The sequence below is a fragment of the Microcaecilia unicolor genome, chromosome 5 (assembly GCF_901765095.1).
Source record: "Microcaecilia unicolor chromosome 5, aMicUni1.1, whole genome shotgun sequence".
NCBI classification, from domain to species: Eukaryota; Metazoa; Chordata; class Amphibia; order Gymnophiona; family Siphonopidae; genus Microcaecilia; species Microcaecilia unicolor.
In genome coordinates this window covers 250,563,468-250,582,240 of record NC_044035.1, presented here as the reverse complement: position 1 = coordinate 250,582,240, position 18,773 = coordinate 250,563,468, and the positions used below count along the sequence as shown (strand labels likewise).

Sequence of the window (18,773 nt, the reverse complement as noted above, 5' to 3'; positions counted from 1 at the left end):
AAAGCTCCATCCGCAGGACTCAGCACTTAGAGAATTATACCCACAAAGGGACACTCTGCCCAGCTCACCACCGTCAAAACGAGGGAGGGGAATTAACCCAGCTCATCCCCACACAAGTGGGGGAGGGGAATCCGTCTAGCTCATCCCCGCGGAGCGGGGGAGGGACACCACCCCGCCGATGCGGGGGGATCTGGCTTATCCTGCAACCGCAACCGCGGGAGGAGCTGACTGACCCTAACACCGCCGAAGCGGGAGGGGTACAAAGCTGCCCTACAACCGCACGAAGCGGGAGGGAGTGCCGGCAGAATTTAAGTCTCAATCCAGCCCCGTAAAATGGAGGGGAGAGGAATGCAGCAGCTCACTGTAACACAAACTCGTCTCAACTCTTGAAGAATCCAAGTGAAAAAACTTGAACACGAAAGTCCTCCTGAAGTAACTGAAGACTAAACTTGAACCTAAAATTCAACCAGAATATAAACAGTACAGATATCTGGGAGGGGCTATGGATTGATCAGCTATGATTAATGGAAAGAAAATTATCAGGTATGATACATAATTTTACCTTCCATATCATCATGCTGATCAATCCATAGACTGGTGGGATGTACCGAAGCAGTACTCACCCAGGGCGGGACATTGAAATCCCTGAACTCAACACTGAAGCTCCCAAACCGGGCCTCCGCCCGACCAGCCAGTCAAGCGGTAATGTCTGGAGAAGGTATGGGCCGACGCCCAAGTTGCCGCCTTGCAAATCTCTTCCAAGGAGACGGAGCCGGTCTCTGCCATCGAGGCCGCCTGAGCTCTAGTGGAGTGGGCCTTCAACTGAATAGGCGGCACCTTCCCCGCGGGCCACATAAGCCGCTGCAATGGCTTCCTTGACCCATCTTGCCACTGTAGGCTTAGCAGCCTGCAGACCTTACGAGGACCTGCAAACAGGACAAACAGATAATCCGACTTCCGGAATCATTGGTCACTTCCAAGTATCTGATGATGACCCGTCTCACATCCAATATTTGAGAGCAGAATACTCTTCTGGGTAGTCCTCCCTACGAAAGGAATGGAGACAGAGCTGCTGACTCACATGGAAGCGAGAAACAATCTTGGATAGGAAGGAAGACACTGTGCGAATAGTCACTCCTGCCTCAGTGAACTGCAGAAAAAGCTCTCGACAAGAGAGTGCCTGGAGCTCGGAAACTCTTCTGGCTGAAGTGATAGCCACCAAAAAGACTGCTTTCAACGTCAGGTCTTTCAGAGATGCCCTCGACAAGGGTTCAAAAGGCGGCTTTGTAAGGCTCTTAGCACCAGGTTGAGATTCCACGCAGGCACCACTGAGTGCAAAGGAGGGCGCAGGTGATTAACTCCCTTGAGGAAACGCACCACATCTGGCTGCAAAGCCAGGGAAGCACCCTTCAGGCGGCCCCTGAAGCAAGCCAGGGCCGCTACCTGGACTTTCAGGGAACTGAGCGACAGGCCTTTCTCCACACCTTCTTGCAGGAATGCCAGCACTGAAGAAATTGGAGCAGTAAATGGAGAAAGTGAACCTGCTTCACACCACGCTGCAAAGGTACGCCAAACCCTGGCGTAAGCAGTAGAAGTAGAGCGCTTCCTTGCTCTCAGCAGAGGTGGCGATGACCTTGTCTGAGAAGCCCTTCTTCCTCAGACTCTGCCGCTCAATAGCCAGGCCGTAAGACCAAAGGGGGAGGGATCCTCCATCACCACGGACCCTGATGTAACAGGCCCTGCTCCACTGGCAGTCGCAGAGGTTCGTCCACTGAGAGCCTGATCAAGTCCACATACCAGGAACGTCTGGGCCAATCCGGACCACCAGGATTATCCGGCCCGGATGCTTTGACACCCGGTCTAGCACCCTGCCCAACATGGGCCAGGGCGGGAAACACATAGAGAAGCTCTTGTGTCGGCCACTGTTGGAGAAGAGCATCTACTCCCAGGATCGAGGGTCCCGTCCTCTGCTGAAAAAGCGCGGGCACTTGCAATTGGCCGATGACGCCATCAGATCTAGGCTCGGCTGGCCCCAGCGCTTCGTGATGTCCAAGAACGCCTGAACAGATAGCTGCCACTCTCCGTGCTCCAAGGTATGGCGACTGAGAAGTCCGCCTTGACATTCATGACTCCGGCAATGTGGGCCGCTGACAGCTGTTCCAGGTTCGCTTCCGCCCACTGGCATAGACTCATGGCCTCCTTGGCTAGAGGGGGCGCTCTTGGTACCTCCCTGGCAGTTGACATAGGCCACAGCCGTGGCATTGTCCGACAGGACCCGTACAGGCTTCAACGCCAGTACCGGGATGAACTCCAAAAGCGCCAACCGAATGGCTCTGAGTTCCAGGAGGCGAGGGAGCAGGGGCAGCGTTTTGCATAAGGAAGGCCTGATGCAGCAGCAAAACAAACTCGGGGGAGAAACCCCGCATACTGTGCACTTCCGCAGCCTGGGCTACAGCCCTAGACGCACCCTCAACCGGCGCTCGCAAGAGCGGGGGAGAGACATGCTGCGCATCCAAGATGGCGTCCGGCGCGACACTCCGCGAAGGAGCCGCGCGGGAAGAACGGCGCTTAAGTTTAGCCGCTTGTGCCGTCGCCCAAATTAAGGGCGTTCATGGCATCAATGTCTCCCACCTCAAGGGCGGCCCAAGAAGAAGCCGTCCGAGCCGCGTGGCTGGCCAATATGGCGGAGGCGAGCAGCGGGGGATGGGCGTTTATGGCGGGAAAAACCGCCCCACCGGAGGAAGGACCGGGACAACCTCTCGGTCACGAAACCTGTCACCCAACAAGGGCGGAATCAGACTTTAGACCCTCGCATCCCCTCTAGAAGCGCACACGCGATCCGGGGAGCGACTCTTGTGCCCCTCGCCCTCCGACGCCATAGGCCACGTGGAGACCAATCGGGGAACCCCCTGCCCGCTATAAAGGTAAAAATTACCTGCTGTCCGCTCCGAGCTGTAACGACCTGGTGTCCCAGTGAGTAGCTGCAATAAACGTTTAAATAAACGTCGAAATAATGCCTTTAAGGACGTTCAAAATTTTTTTTTTTTTTTTTTAACGGAGCCAGCGGGAGGGGGGAGAAAAGGAGGGGACCTGGCGCCACCAGGTTGCACTTGCTCAAGAAGAGCCCTCAACCCCAGGCACTCAACAAAACCTAAATATTAGGCTTGGAGGCCTAGCCCGAGCTGCTGCTGTGTGTGACCACCACCTGCTGAGATAGAGAACATACTGAGGAGTTTCCGGCAGCACATGACCACATATAGGGAGGCAAAGTTTGCTCTCTATCTCCACCTGCTGGTAGATGGACACAACCCACCAGTCTATGATTGATCAGCATGTGATATGGAAATTGCCAATTTTGATGCCATGCTATATGAGAAAAAAAATATGCAATGCCCACAATGGAGTAATTTTACAAGCGCTAACACAATTGATGCCAGACAGGGGGACCTACAGAATAAGCCATTAAAGGAATCATAATACAATAAAACTATTAAAAACTTTAATGAGCTAACTTACTGGTCCTGATGGCTAGGATCTGAATTTTATAAGATTCTACTGGATTTGGAGGTGGGTCCTTTCCAGGCAATGAGTGAGAATATCAAGGAGGAGCATTTGTCTTGTCAGACAAATCCGATTGATTTCTTTGACAGGGTGGCCAGAAAGTTTGATCGAGGGAGAGCACTACACATGGTAAATTTAGATTTTAACAAAGTCTTTGACATGGTTCCACATAGACAACTAATAAATAAACTGGGTGTCCTTGGTATGGGCTCTAAAGCAACTGAATGAGTTAGGAACTGGTTGAGTGGAACAACAGAGTAATGGTAAATGGAGCGGAAAGGATGTTACCAGTGGTGTGCCACAAGGTTCGGTCTTGGGCCTGTTCTTTTTAACATGTTTGTGAGTGATACTGAAGGGCTGTCTGGTAGGGTTTGCCTCATTGTGGAGGATATCAAAATCTACAATAGGGTAGACACCCCTGCCTGATGGTGCGGATAACATGAGGAAGGATTTAGCAAAGCTAGAGGAATGATCTGAAATTGGCAGCTAATATTTAATGCTAAAAACTGCAGGATTCATGCATTTGAGCTACAAAAACCTGGGGAACAATACAGTTTAGGGGGTGAAGAGATTTTGCGCACAAAAGAGGAGCAAAATTTAAGTGGGTGTGATCATATGTTAGAATGTTTGTACGTTTGGGAAGCTCGCCAGGTGCCCTTGGCCGGTATTGGCCGCTGTCGTGGGACAGGATGCTGGGCTCGATGGACCTTGGTCTTTTCCCAGTGTGGCATTAACTTATGTACTTATAGTACTTGTGTAGGGCAAGAAAAGGGTATCTAAGGTCTTGCTCTCACACCAGATGGCAACCTTCTCCATTTACTACTACTACTACTTAACATTTCTAGAGCGCTACTAGGGTTACGCAGCGCTGTACAATTTAAAAGAGTAATACCTAATTGGTGGTCAGTATTTAAAGTTGGGTCGCAGCACTCTACCAACGCCTATGAGCCAGCTACGGATTAATGGCATGACCACAGAACCTTTTGAATCGTTTAGAGGCACTAGACTGTGCCCTTTCCCCAGTATTTGTTCGCACTAGCTATGGAGCCGCTAGCCATTTTGATTCGAGCAGACCCTACAATACAAGGTATTAGAATAGGGAGATATAAAACCAAGCTACTGCTCTATGCAGACGATATATTGCTGACGCTGTCGCAACCTGAGAGTTCGTTACAAGCAGTGATGCAGATACTCTAGGGATATAGCAAGGTAGCCGGTCTCAAAATTAATATGCAAAAGTCTGAGATTATGCCTATACAATGCTCAAATGAGCTACAGGAGCAATTACAGCCTCCTTCCATTTCTTTGGTCCCCTAGGTATACAGTGGGGGAAATAAGTATTTGATCCCTTGCTGATTTTGTAAGTTTGCCCACTGACAAAGACATGAGCAGCCCATAATTGAAGGGTAGGTTATTGGTAACAGTGAGAGATAGCACATCACAAATTAAATCCGGAAAATCACATTGTGGAAAGTATATGAATTTATTTGCATTCTGCAGAGGGAAATAAGTATTTAATCCCTCTGGCAAACAAGACCTAATACTTGGTGGCAAAACCCTTGTTGGCAAGCACAGCGGTCAGACGTCTTCTGTAGTTGATGATGAGGTTTGCACACATGTCAGGAGGAATTTTGGTCCACTCCTCTTGCAGATCATCTCTAAATCATTAAGAGTTCTGGGCTGTCGCTTGGCAACTCGCAGCTTCAGCTCCCTCCATAAGTTTCAATGGGATTAAGGTCTGGTGACTGGCTAGGCCACTCCATGACCTAATGTGCTTCTTCCTGAGCCACTCCTTTGTTGCCTTGGCTGTATGTTTTGGGTCATTGTCGTGCTGGAAGACCCAGCCACGACCCATTTTTAAGGCCCTGGCGGAGGGAAGGAGTTGTCACTCAGAATTGTACGGTACATGGCCCCATCCATTCTCCCATTGATGCGGTGAAGTAGTCCTGTGCCCTTAGCAGAGAACACCCCCAAAACATAACATTTCCACCTCCATGCTTGACAGTGGGGACGGTGTTCTTTGGAGTCATAGGCAGCATTTCTCTTCCTCCAAACACGGCGAGTTGAGTTCATGCCAAAGAGCTCAATTTTTGTCTCATCTGACACAGCACCTTCTCCCAATCACTCTCGGCATCATCCAGGTGGTTCACTGGCAACTTCAGACGGGCCGTCACATGTGCCTTCCGGAGCAGGGGGACCTTGCGGGCACTGCAGGATTGCAATCCGTTATGTCGTATGTGTTACCAATGGTTTTCCGTGGTGAAAGTGGTCCACGCTGCCTTGAGATCATTGACAAGTTCCCCCCTTGTAGTTGTAGGCTGATTTCTAACCTTCCTCATGATCAAGGATACCCCACGAGGTGAGATTTTGCGTGGAGGCCCCAGATCTTGTCGAGTGACAGTCATTTTGTACTCTTCCATTTTCTTACTATGGCACCAACAGTTGTCTCCTTCTCAGCCCAGCGTCTTACTGATGGTTTTGTAGCCCATTCCAGCCTTGTGGCAGGTGTAGGATCTGTCCCTGACATCCTTAGACAGCTCCTTGCTCTTGGCCATTTTGTAGAGGTTAGAGTCTGACTGATTCACTGAGTCTTGGACAGTGTCTTTCTACAGGTGACCATTGCCGACAGCTGTCTGTCATGCAGGTAGACGAGTTGATTTGGAGCATCTACCTGGTCTGTAGGGGCCAGATCTCTTACTGGTTGGTGGGGGATCAAATACTTATTTCCCTCTGCAGAATGCAAATAAATTCATATACTTTCCACAATGTGATTTTCCGGATTTAATTTGTGATGTGCTATCTCTCACTGTTACCAATAACCTACCCTTCAATTATGGGCTGCTCATGTCTTTGTCAGTGGGCAAACTTACAAAATCAGCAAGGGATCAAATACTTATTTCCCCCACTGTATTAGGTATCTGGGGGTTAATCTGACGCCAGACACTGGGGACCTATTTCGGGAAAACTTTATCCCCAAATTACGCGAGCTTTTGCAAGAACTGGACAGATGGGGAGGACTGCACATGTCATGGATGGGTAGAATAGCAGCGGTTAAGATGACACTATTGCCCAAGCTGCTGTATCTTTTTATGGTGGTGCCAGTTCATATACCATATACATTTTTCCGCACTCTCCATAAGAAAATGTTTGCCTTATCTGGCGTAAAAGACCACTCCGGGTGGCTCGTAATGGTCCTCTTTCAATTGCGGAAAGATGGGGGTATGGGGGTCCCTAATTTTAGCCTATACTACAAAGCTGCCCTATTCCAAATGTTATCCATGGTACAGAGAGGCCCGACTAAGCTATGGACCTATGCGGCACAGTGGAGCTTAAAAGGGGTGCCATTATGGGCTGTGGCATGGCTCCCCCTGCTGCTACTGCGAAGCCTCATGTCTGGACTGAGAGGTCAGATGAGGGTGATCCTGGGGGAGTGGGTTAGGTGTAGAGCGGCCTGGTTCTCTGGACGTAAATATCATGCGATGACCCCTATCATTTATGCAACCGACTTTACACCGGGTCGGGCAGTAGGGGTATATGGGCAGTGGTCAGCGGCCTCTCTGCGCTTGTTGGGCCAAATATGGGAAGATGGGAAATGCCATTCGTTTCACACACTCCAGGAGGAATTTGGACTAGGGGACAAAGACCACGTCTTCTATAAGCAGATCAGAGATTTCATACAGAGAAAAGCGAGAGAGGACTTGTCCCTTGCGGACACAGAGCTTGAGCTAGCTATGAGATCAGGGGAAGGTAAAGGGGGGATATCTCGCATCTACAGGGCTCTGCTACATAAGACCCAACCCTGGTCAAATGCCTTAAGAAATGGGAGACTTTACTAGGTACCACATATGACCCCATGGTTTGGAAAAGAATATTTAAACGTTTATTGGCATTCTCAGTAGCTACCCCTCTGCTGGAAAATGGGTATAAAATGTTGTATCAATGGTATATGACCCCTAGTCGGCTTGCCCGCATTTTTAAAAACGGATCGGCAGTTTGCTGGCGCAAGTGCGGAGCCGAGGGTACATTTTGGCATATATGGTAGGACTGTCCAATGATACAGCAGTTCTGGCAGGACTTACAGACCAGACTGCAGAGCGGGATGGGGCTGGTGATGGAGTTGGATCCTGGCCTGTGCTTGCTGAACATAGTTTTAAGAGAGAGCCAAGGCTCCTGCTCTGCACTTTTACGCTATATCGTTACAGCAGCCAGGACTTTAATTGCAAAATATTAGAAACAACAAGTGCTACCCACTGTGGATCAAGTGCTTGCCAAGGTGGACTATTGCTGTTTAATGGATAAATTAACTGCCATGCGACGAGGAGGAATGGTGAGATTTCTTAAAACCTGGTCTTCTTATGTAGAATGGCGGGGGCTTACAGGATGATGTCTGTATTTGGTGACTTTTATAACATGGACAATGTGTATTCTCTTGGCTGTGATATCCTGAGAGGGGGGGAGGGGGGAGGTTTGTGGGTTCTTTAATGCAAGAAGACTAGAGTGTATTGTTAGCCTGAGTTAATGTTTGTATTGAAAAGCTGTTTATTAATAATTAAAAAAAAAAAAATAAAAGAGTAACACCTCTTAGTGGTATCTTTCCTGGAAGCCCACAAGATACGGGAGACACCCTCAGGCAATTTGAGGTATTCAAATTCTAAGCTCTTGACATCCAAGCCATGAGGGCCAGAGACTGGAGGTTAGGATGCAGAAAGGACCACTCATTCTGCGTGATGAGTGTCAGAAAACACTCCACTCTCCATGAATCTTCTGAAGACAACTCCAAAATAGATGGAACCATATCTGTCGTGGCCAATGAGAAGCGATCAGTATCAAGGTGCCTCGGTCTTGCCTGAGTTTCAGTAAGTTCTTCTCTGTCAGAGGTATAGGAGGATAAACATACAAGTCCTCTTCCCCAATGTAGGAGAGAAAGGCATCTGATGCTAGTCTGTCGTGTGATCAGAGCCTGGAGCAGAACCGAGGGACCTTGTTGTTGAGTTAAGTGGCAAAAAGATCCACCGAGGGGGAGTGCCCCACACTTGGAAGATCATTTAGGCTACGCCCAAGCTGACAGACCACTCATGTGGTTGCAATATCCTGGCCAGGCAGTTGTTCTTGCCGGGAAGGTACACAGCACGGAGGCTCATTCCGTGAAGGAGAGCCCATTGCCACATGCCTACTGCTTCCTGACACAAGGGGTAGGATCCCATACCCCCCACTTGTTGACATAAAACATCGCAACCAGCTTAGCCGTCTGAATTTGGATAATGTGGTTTTGGAGTCAATCTCTGAAAGCCTTTAGAGCATTCCAAATGGCCCGTAACTCGAGGAGATTAATTTGAAGATGAGCCTCCTGAGTGGACTACTGACCTTGACCAGCCAATCGTCCAGGTTTAGAAACACATATACTCCCAGTCTGCACAGATATGCTGCGACCACCGCCAGGCACTTGGTGAAAACTCTGTGGGCAGACGCTAGGCCAAATGGAAGATGTGATACTGAAACTGGCATTTCCCACTCGAAATCTGAGATAAAGGATGCCTATACCCATATTTTAATACTTCCCAGTCGTAGGAAGTATCAAAATGTGGGTATAGGCATCCTTTAAGTCCAGACAGCACAGTCAATCATTTTCCTGAATGGGAGGAAGTAGGGTGCCCAGGGAAATCATCTTGAACTTTTCTTTCGACAGAAATTTGTTCAGGGTCCTTAGGTCTAGAATGGGCTGAAATCCCCCTCCCCCATTTCTTGATCACTTGAAAGTACCTGGAATGGACTCCCTTCCCTTTTCCCCCTGGTGGCACGGGTTCGACCGCTCTGTCACCATCTGCTGGAGACACAAAAATATAAAACATCCTGGAGCTACACAGTGCCCTTAAAAGGTGAATCACACAGAACAACTTTCTTTTTACGTCTCCATCTGCTGGTGGGCATGCACAACACCCTGCCCCCCGCCCCAGTACTGTCCGATCTCCACCACTACATTTAGGAATCTTCAAGCTCTTTACTCTTCCACTCTATCCTCCAGTGTTTCAAACCTCTTCTCAACCATTGTGTCATCCAAGTCAGTCAATGAGGCTGTCTCCTCCTATAATACTATTCTCTCCTCTGCTCTGGATACTCTCGCTCCACCCATTCCCCGTTCTGTAAGGCAAACCAAACCCCAACCTTGGCTGACCTCTAGAATCCACTACCTACGTTCCTCTGCCCAATCTGCCGAACAGCTTTGGCTGAAATCCCGTGCCCATGCCAACTTCATATATTTCAAATTTGGACTACTACATCCAGTTTACAAACTACCTTGTCTCAAACCCTCGTCTCTTTGCCACACTGAAATCTCTCCTCAAAGTGCCATCACCTCCAACCCCCCCCCCCCCCCCTTCACTTTCTCCCCAGACTCTGGCTGAGTACTTTAATGATAAGGTTCACAAGATAACCTCAAGTTCTCAACCAAGTCACCTCCACCTCCCCTTCACCCAGTCCATTCTCCCAACCCACCTTCAAACCCCTGCCTCCTTTTCTTTTCTGTTCCTCTGATCTTATTCCCACCCATCTACGTAGCACTCTCTCTGTTACTCTCATCCCTTTATCTGTCATATCCTAAATCTTTCACTTTCCTCTGCAACTGTTCCCGATTCTTTTAAACATGCTGTAGTCACAACACTCCTCAATAAACCTTTAGACCCTACCTGTCCTTCCAACTTCGCCCCATCTCCCTCATTCCTTTCCTATCCAAGATACTTGAAAGTGCTGTTCACCGCCATTGTCTTGACTTCTTTTCATCTCAAGCTATCTTGATCCACTTCAATCTGGCTTTCACCTTCTTGCACTCAACTGAAAAAGCGCTTGCTAAAGTCTCCAATGACCTGTTCCTGGCCAGATCCAAAGGTCTCTATTCTACCCTCATCCTTCTTAATCTATCTGCTGCTTTTGACACTGTGATCACCACCTACTCCTCTATACACTGTCCTCACTTGAATTTCAGGGCTCTATTCTTTCTTGGTTTTCTTCTTATCTCTTCCATCGCACTTTTAGTGTATACTCTGGTGGATCCTCCTCCACTTCTATCCCACTATCAGTTGGTGTACCTCAGGGCTCTGTCTTGGGACTTCTTATTTTCTCCATCTATACTTCTTCCCTTGGTGCTTGTGATCTTATCTCATGGTTTTCAGTATCACCTTTATACTGATGACTCACAGATCTACCTTTCCATACCAGAAATTTCAGCAGGAATCCAGGCCCAAGTATCAGCCTGGATGTCTCAGCGCCATCTGAAACTAAACATGACCAAGACTGAGCTTCTTATCTTTCCCCCTAAACCACCCTCTCCTCGTTCCCCATTCTCTAGCTCTGTGGATAACACTCTCATCCTCCCTGTTTCATCAGCTCGTAACCCTGGGGTCATCTTCGACTCCTCTCTCTCTTTCTCTGCACATATCCAACAGACAGCTACAACCTGTCGTTTCTCTCTCTATATCACCACCAAAATTCATCCCTTCCTTTCTGAGCACACTACCAAAACCCTTATCCACATTACCATCAACTCTCGCTTAGACTACTGCAACTTGCTTCTTACATGTCTCCCACTTAGCCATCTCTCTCCTCTTCATTATGTTCAAAATTCTGCTGCACAACTTATATTCCTAATCTCATTAAACTCTTTCTATAAATAAACTAGCAAGACTTATAAACCTCTTAGATACACTGGAGTACAAATGGAGCTCTAGACATACGCAGCGCTGTACTCATTATATGCAGGTACTTTCTCTGTCCCTAGAGGGCTCACAATCTAAGTTTTGGTACCTGAGGTAATGAAGGGTTAAGTGACTTGCCCAGAGTCACAAGGAGCTGCAGTGGGAATCGAACCCAGTTCCCCAGGATCAAAGTCCGCTGCACTAACCGCTAGGCTACTCCTCACATCCACCATGGAAGAGCCTTTTGCCAGCTCCCCAAAAGAGCAGATCTCTGAACACCGACCAAATCCAGGTCACTGCCAAATCGTCCGAGTGGGCCCCTCAGACCTGAAAGAACCATAGGCCACAGGTTCTGTACTGCGTTGCATTTCTTTAGCAAAAAAACCTTATGGAGCAATACAAACTCCATAGAACCCCACCCCACCCCACCCCCATTTGTATCCTTGCACCCTGCTCCCAGGCACCATACCAGACTGCCCAGGCAAACTCAGATCCCCTAATTCATCCACTGAGAAAAGCACAGGGAGAGGGGTAGGCACGAGGTCCTCTGAATCAAGAAAGAAAATGTCTTTCCTGCATTTTTCTCTCCCTGGCCATATGGCCACATGCAGCATACACATTCCCAGTTCCCTGAAATTCCACAGCCATTGTTTACTCCAGTGATGGTTGGGCTGCCTGACCTTGACAGGCCCTACAAATTCCTTCAGTACTGCAGCACTGGGAGCACCATTTGACCCACTCTGGTGTCATTTCCATGCTCAACCACATGACACTGCACTTCCCACAGTGGTTCTGTCAAGCAGGCATCTCATGGATCCTTAGGTGTTCCTGCTATGCCACTCCTGGTGTGCCTATACCCAAAATCGGAAAAGGGACCACCGCCTTCCATACTTCCCAAGAACAAGTTGGACATGACATTCTTTCCTGCCGCTCCCAGCACCCTATCAGCTGAATCTAAGGCTTCAAAGAAGCCAAGAACTATTTTTTTTTTTTTAAATCTGGAAGAAAAAGAAGAGAAAGAAGAAATAGGGAGACACCAACACCTCCCTGGCCAAATCCAGCAGAAATGGAAGGACTCCATGTGTTCCCTGTGCAGGGTCCCAGCAGCCAAACCTGGAACCCTTCTCCTGCTCCACTGGGTGACCAATTATCTGGGCCTATGAGCATTCACCAGACCAGCCTCATGCTACATGGAAATGCCCCACATCATCTGCTGGCAACAGAGAATACTGAGGTAAAGGAACTGCATGGTGTCTTTTATAAGGTTGAGCTCACAGCTCATTAGTTTGTCCCCATCTACTGGCTGGGACAAATAAACCTTCAGTTCTGGACTGGTCTGGTGGACAAAAAGAATGACAATGCAACACTAACAGCGGGCAAAAATTAAAATTTTTTACTGTAAAGGGAATGGAATACCAATAATACAAGCAACAGAATACCTCGCAAAGCTGTCGAATGCACTGCTGGACAAAGGTCTTGTCTTGCAGAGGTCGAGGATCCTTCATCTTCTCTGTAGATCCAAATGCGCCATATTGACTAGTTCGTACAGATCCAGCACTCGACCTGCTCAACCTGAAAAATAAAATGAGCCTTCAGGGAAAAGAATTTTGTGCAGGCTTGTGAATACACGAGCTTTTTGGTCCGTATATTCTAAACAGAGATATAAATTCAGACAAAACAAAATTTATATTAAGTTCTGATATGGATGAAAAGAGTATTATGATAAAAATAAGACTCAGTATCAGTCTTCTCTATCCATTAAGATTTTAGGGATATGATTGGATAATAAATGATCTTTATAGATGCAAATTAACACTCCTACAAAAAAGATCTTTTTTTCTGTTGTGCCATTTGCATCAAATTCAGAAATATTTCGATCAAGATCATTTCCAGCTTATCGTCCAGGCTTTAATTTTGTAATATTGTATTATTGTATCTGATTATTGTAATATTGTCTGTTTGGGAGTTTCCAAATAGATACTCAAGAAACTTCTTACTATACAGAATGTAGCGTTACATTTAGTCTTCCCTTTAAAAAAAAGTTTGACAGTGTATCCTGCTGTTATGTAAAGCTTCATTGGCGCCCCGTACAAGGCAGGATCTCGTTTAACTTTTCTTGTCTTGTGTAGAAAATTATATACAGTCTATCCCCACTTATTGAACCATCTTGTTTTTACAAATAAAATTAGAGTACCTTTCCTTCTCTAAAAATATGATGAGAACTACATTGATAGACACTCTTTTTTTTTGTATCAAGTGGTTCATTTGGACAAGGCTATTAAAGATCTCTTGATGTCCAAATTTTCTATAACCTGTTTCATAATCAGATTAAAACTTACTTATTTAAAAAGGAGAAATTAGACCTTACCTGTTAATTTGCTTTCCTTTAGTCCCTCCAGACCCGCCCAGAATGTGACTGATGGGTTGTGCACGCCTTCCAGCAGGTGGAGACTGAGAAAAAAACTGTGACTCTAGAGAGAGCCAATAAGAGCCCTTGGCAACAAGAGAAAGATCCAGTAACAAAGTACCAAAGCAGAAGGAAGTAAAACAATACGTAAATGGTCTGTGCATATGAAAGCCTGAGCAGCCACCGGCATATTGCCAACACAGGGTGTGTGCCACCAACAATAATGTGACCAATGACATGCCCCTGCATATCATGCACAAAAGGTTACATACTGAACCATAGAATTTGTGGTGGTTTTTCTTTTAAACAATGAAACCAGAAACCAGCAACACAGCTCTCAAGAAAACAATATCACTTAACTCTTGAAGACACAGAATACCTAAAGGGAGGGATCTGGGCCGGTCCAGAGGGACTAAAGGAAAACAAATTAGCAGGTAAGGTCTAATTTCTCCTTCCTTAGCGTCCCTCCGGACCGGCCCAGAATGTGACTGATGGAAGTAACAAAGCAGTAAGATTATGGGAGGGACCCTAACAGCCCCGCAGTCAAAAAGTGTGCCCCGAAAAGAACTTGCTGATGACTCAGGAGGTACAATCGATAGTGCTTTGAAAAGGAATGCAAAGAAGACCAAGTCGCCGCCACACAAATGTCCTCCAGAGGCACCAGACAACGCTCAGCCCAAGAAGTAGCCTGACCTCTGGTAGAGTGAGCCTTAACTCCTTCTGGAACAGCTTTCCCAGAAAGAAGGTAAGCTGATGCAATAATTTCCTTAAGCCAACGAAAAATAGTGGGCTTAGAAGCCACTGTGCGTGAACCTCCGATGAGAATAAAACAAACAATCGGACCGACAAATCTCCTCTGTAGACTTGACATAATGCTTCAGAACTCTTTTGACATCCAAACGCTTCAAGAGACGCTGCTCCTCTGACCCAGAGAAAGAACCTAAAACAGGCAACACCACCGGTTGTGATGAAAGAAAATGAGTCAATACCTTGGGCAGAAAAGAAGGAACTGGTCTTAAAACCACTCAATCCAAGCTGAATTCCAAAAACGGAGACCTACACAAAACAGCCTGCAACTCCGAAAAATCTCCTAGCTGAGGCAATAGCCACTAAAAACAATGCCTTCAGGGTTAAGCCCTTCAAAGTACAAGAAGATAAAGGCTCAAAGGGAGGCTTGGTAAGAACCGAGAGTACCAAATTAAGATCCCAGCGGGGAAAAGAACAGCGAGGCAGAGGACGAAGGAGGTTAACCTCTCTTTAAAAAACGTAACACATCCAGGTGGCTAGCCAGCGATCTTCCTTGAACACGACCTTGAAAACACGATAGAGCTGCAATCTGCATTTTAAGAGAAGCCAAAACAAGGCCTTTGTCGAAACCACGCTGCAGAAAATCCAAAATCTGCAGACGGACGCGTGAGAGAGAGCTATCCCGAGCTCCTCACACCAGGCCTCAAAAATCCTCCAGGTCTGAACATAATTCAAAGAGGTAGAACACCGACGAGAGTGAAGATGAGCCAAAAGATCCTGCCTGACCGGGAGCTTGAACGGATCCTCTACTAGAAGCCGCTGAAGATCGGCGTACCATGTTCTGCGAGGCCAATCCGGCGCCACCAAGATCAGATGGCCCCTGTGCATCTCGAGTCTCTGAAGTAGACGCCCTATCAATGGCCAGAGAGGAAAGGCATAAAGAAGACCGGTTAGCCAGGGAGCAAACAGGTCCATCTTGGGAAACCCCCCCACAACAGTTCACCACCGCCCGATACACACATCGTTTAGAGCCCATTCCCCGGGATCTAGCATGTTTCAACTGAGAAAGTCTGCCTGAACATTTTGAACTCCTGCCACATGAGCCGCTGACAGCGCCACCAGATGCACCTCCGACCACTGTAACAGCTGTGACACTTCTTGCTCCAACTGCTGACTCCTCGTTCCTCCTTGCCGATTGATGTAAGCCACCGCAGTGGCATTTTCTGACATCATGCGGACTGCCTCGCCCCTCAACAGATGGACAAAGGTCTGGATTGCTAGTCTAACTGCCCTGGTCTCTAATAGATTTATTGAACAAGATCTCTCCTGAGGAGACCACAGGCCTTGAGCATACTGTCCCTGACAATGAGCTCCCCATCCCTGGAGACTAGCATCTTTCATAACCACCCTCCAGTTGGGCTGATCCAGAGGCATTCTCTTGGTCATACTGGCATCTCGCAGCCACCAATGTAGGCTGCTCTTCACCTGAGTCGGAAGTGACAATTTCTGATGTAGAGAGTCCTTCTGTGACTACCACCGAGAAAGAAGCGACCTCTGAAGCGGCCTCATGTGAGCCCTGGCCCAGGGCACTGCCTCAATCGCCACCACCATGGAACCCAGGACCTGAAGATAATCCTTGGCCGCTGGCCTTGGTGACTGCAATAAGTGACGAATCTGAGACTGCAGTTTGAGGACACGAGCCAGCAGAAGAAAAACACAGCCCTGCAATGTGTCAAAAGATTCCCAGGTACTCCAATGACTGAGATGGCTGCAGACGGATCTTTTGTGCACTGACTACCCAACCTAGGGACTTCAAGAAGTCTACTACTCGAGCTGTCACCTGAACGCTCTCCTGGTAAGACTTTGCTCTGAACAACCAATCATCTAAATAAGGATGGACTAGAATGCCTTCCATTCGGAGTGCTGCAGCTACTACGACCATGACATTGGTAAACGTCTGAGGAGCAGTCACAAGCCTGAAGGGAAGAGCGCGAAAATGAAAATGCTGGCCGAGCACCGCAAACTGAAGGAAACATTGGTGTGCCGGTTGAGTAGTGATATGCAAGTAGGTTTCTGTGAGGTCGAGTGACATCAGAAACTCCCCGGTCTGCACCACCACAATGACTGACCGCAAAGTCTCCATAGGAAACGAGGGCACCCTGAGGGCTCAACTGACCACCTGGAGATCTAAAATCGGCCTGAAGGAACCCTCTTGCTTGGGGACCAGAACGTTTATGGAGTAACGTCCTAGACGCTGCTCTGACAAAGGACCTGGACAAATAGCCTGAAGGTCGAGAAGTCTGCGTAGAATGCCCCTGACAGCCCTGGTTTTGAGCAGAGAATGGCAGGGAGACTCCACAAAAGCGTCAGACAAAGGACGAGCAAACTCTAAGGCGAACCCCATCGCAAATAACATCTAGAACCCACTGGTCTAAAGTAATTTGGGCCCATAAAACTGCGCCAACCGAGCTCCTACCTGAACCAGAGGCTGGGCCCGCAAACCTTCACTGCTGAGGACTGGAGGAAGACGAGGAAGAATTTCCTGTTTCCCGACCGCTTCTACGACCACCCAAAAGGAGAGAGTCCTCTGAAAAAAACGGACTGTTGAAACGGAACTACTCTGCCTGGTCTATACCGAAAAGCACAGCGCCTACCATGGCCAGAAAAAAACACCACGTCCAGGCCCCCTGGGATGATCCTCAGGAAGCCTCGGAACTTTAGCCTCACCTAGGCTACGCAGCAGCTTATCCAACTCATCACCAAAGAGAAAAGAACCTTTAAAAGGAAATTTACTAAGCTTGGACTTAAGAGCCCGCATCCGCAGACCAGCCACGAAGCCAAAGAGAGCGACGGGCCGCCACACAAAGAGCCATAAACTTAGAAGAGGCCCGAAGCAAGTCGTAAAGAGCATCTGCCAAAAAGGCCAAACCTATTTCCAACTTCGCCACTTCGGCATCTATCGCTGAAAAAAATCATCAGAAGAATGGTCCAAGACCTTTTCAGACCAACGAAAACAGGCTCTCACTACTAAAGAAACACAGATAGCAGCCTGCACTTCCAGAGCAGAAACATCAAAACTAACAAGGATTCTATACGGCCATCCTGGACATCCCTCAAAGCCGTCCCGCCATCCATGGGAACCGTATTTCGTTTAGTGACTGCAGACACTACGGCATCCACCACTGGAGGGCGTAAAAGATCCTTGTCTAAAACCAGAACAGGATAAAGCCTGAGCATGGATTTGGCAAGATGAAAGGTAGAATCCAGCACCTCCTACTGTGCCTGAATGATGTCCCTAATATCCTGATGCATTGGAAAAGTCTTACCTGGCCTACGAATACCTTTCTGGACTCCGCCACTGGAGTCTCCTGCTCCTCAAATCGCAAGGTTGTGGAAACCTGAGAAATAAGCTCCTGCAGGTCATCTTTATGAAAAATTCTCACCACTGAGGGATCCTCCCCCTCAGGGAGAGGCTCCGCACCATCTTCCTGCTGACCGAGGTCCTCAGGAAAATGACCTTCCAGAAACACCTAGATGTCTCCTCCTAGGATGGCATTTCCTGGTCCAAATCAGAAGAAAAATCCTCTTCTAAATCCCAAAACTGCCTGGGCCGCTTAGCAGCCGCTGCTTGGCCCTCCTGAGACCTCTTCACTGAAGCCTCTCCTGGAGCAGCTTTGTGCAATAAAAAAAAAAAGCTTAGTACATTTGTACCACAAAGTCAGGTGGGAAGCCACCTTCACCTGCTGAAGAAACAGGAGTCTGAGGCAGAGCCGGTAGAGAGGCTGGTAAAGCAGGCAGGGATGCAGCATTTAGAGGGGAAGAGAAAATGGCGATGTTTCCCGCTGAAATTGGCGCTGCCAGCGAGGCTGACCCGACCGCACTTAAAGCTGATGAATCTGACCCCACCCCACTAACAGCACCGACATTTTTACAGCCCCTGCTCCCTGCTCAGACGAAGCATCTACCGCGGTGCAAAACTTACAAGCACCGTTCGAGCAGACTCCCTGCTGCTGACAGACTGAACAACGGCGGAGCTTCTCTGCCATTGCGTCTGCCTAAGCCAGAGGTAGGTAACTCAAGTCCTCGAGAGCCGCAGGCAGGTCAGGTTTTCAGGATATCCACAATGAATATGCAGGAGATAGATTTGCATACCAAGGAGGCAGTGCTTGCAAATCTATCTCCTGCATATTCATTGTGGATATCCTGAAAACCTGACCTGCCTGCGACTCTCGAGGACCAGAGTTGCCTACACCTGGCCTAAGCCAACTGCGAACCAAAACAGGAGCCAGAAAAAACAGCAGCAAACCGTCACAGAGAGAAAACAGAAGCTGTCTTGCTCGTTTAAAGAGAAAGTAAAGGGCAGAGAACCA

At 48.1% G+C, this 18,773-nt stretch overlaps 1 protein-coding gene across 1 annotated transcript in view; it reads right to left on the bottom strand.

Annotated features, from left to right (window-relative positions):
- NDC80 (NDC80 kinetochore complex component) overlaps positions 1-18,773 on the bottom strand; it is a 296,861-nt gene that overhangs the window by 212,127 nt on the left and 65,961 nt on the right. Inside the window, 1 exon segment of the mRNA XM_030203978.1 lies at positions 12,689-12,821. Within this exon segment, the coding sequence (XP_030059838.1) occupies positions 12,689-12,821 (133 nt within the window).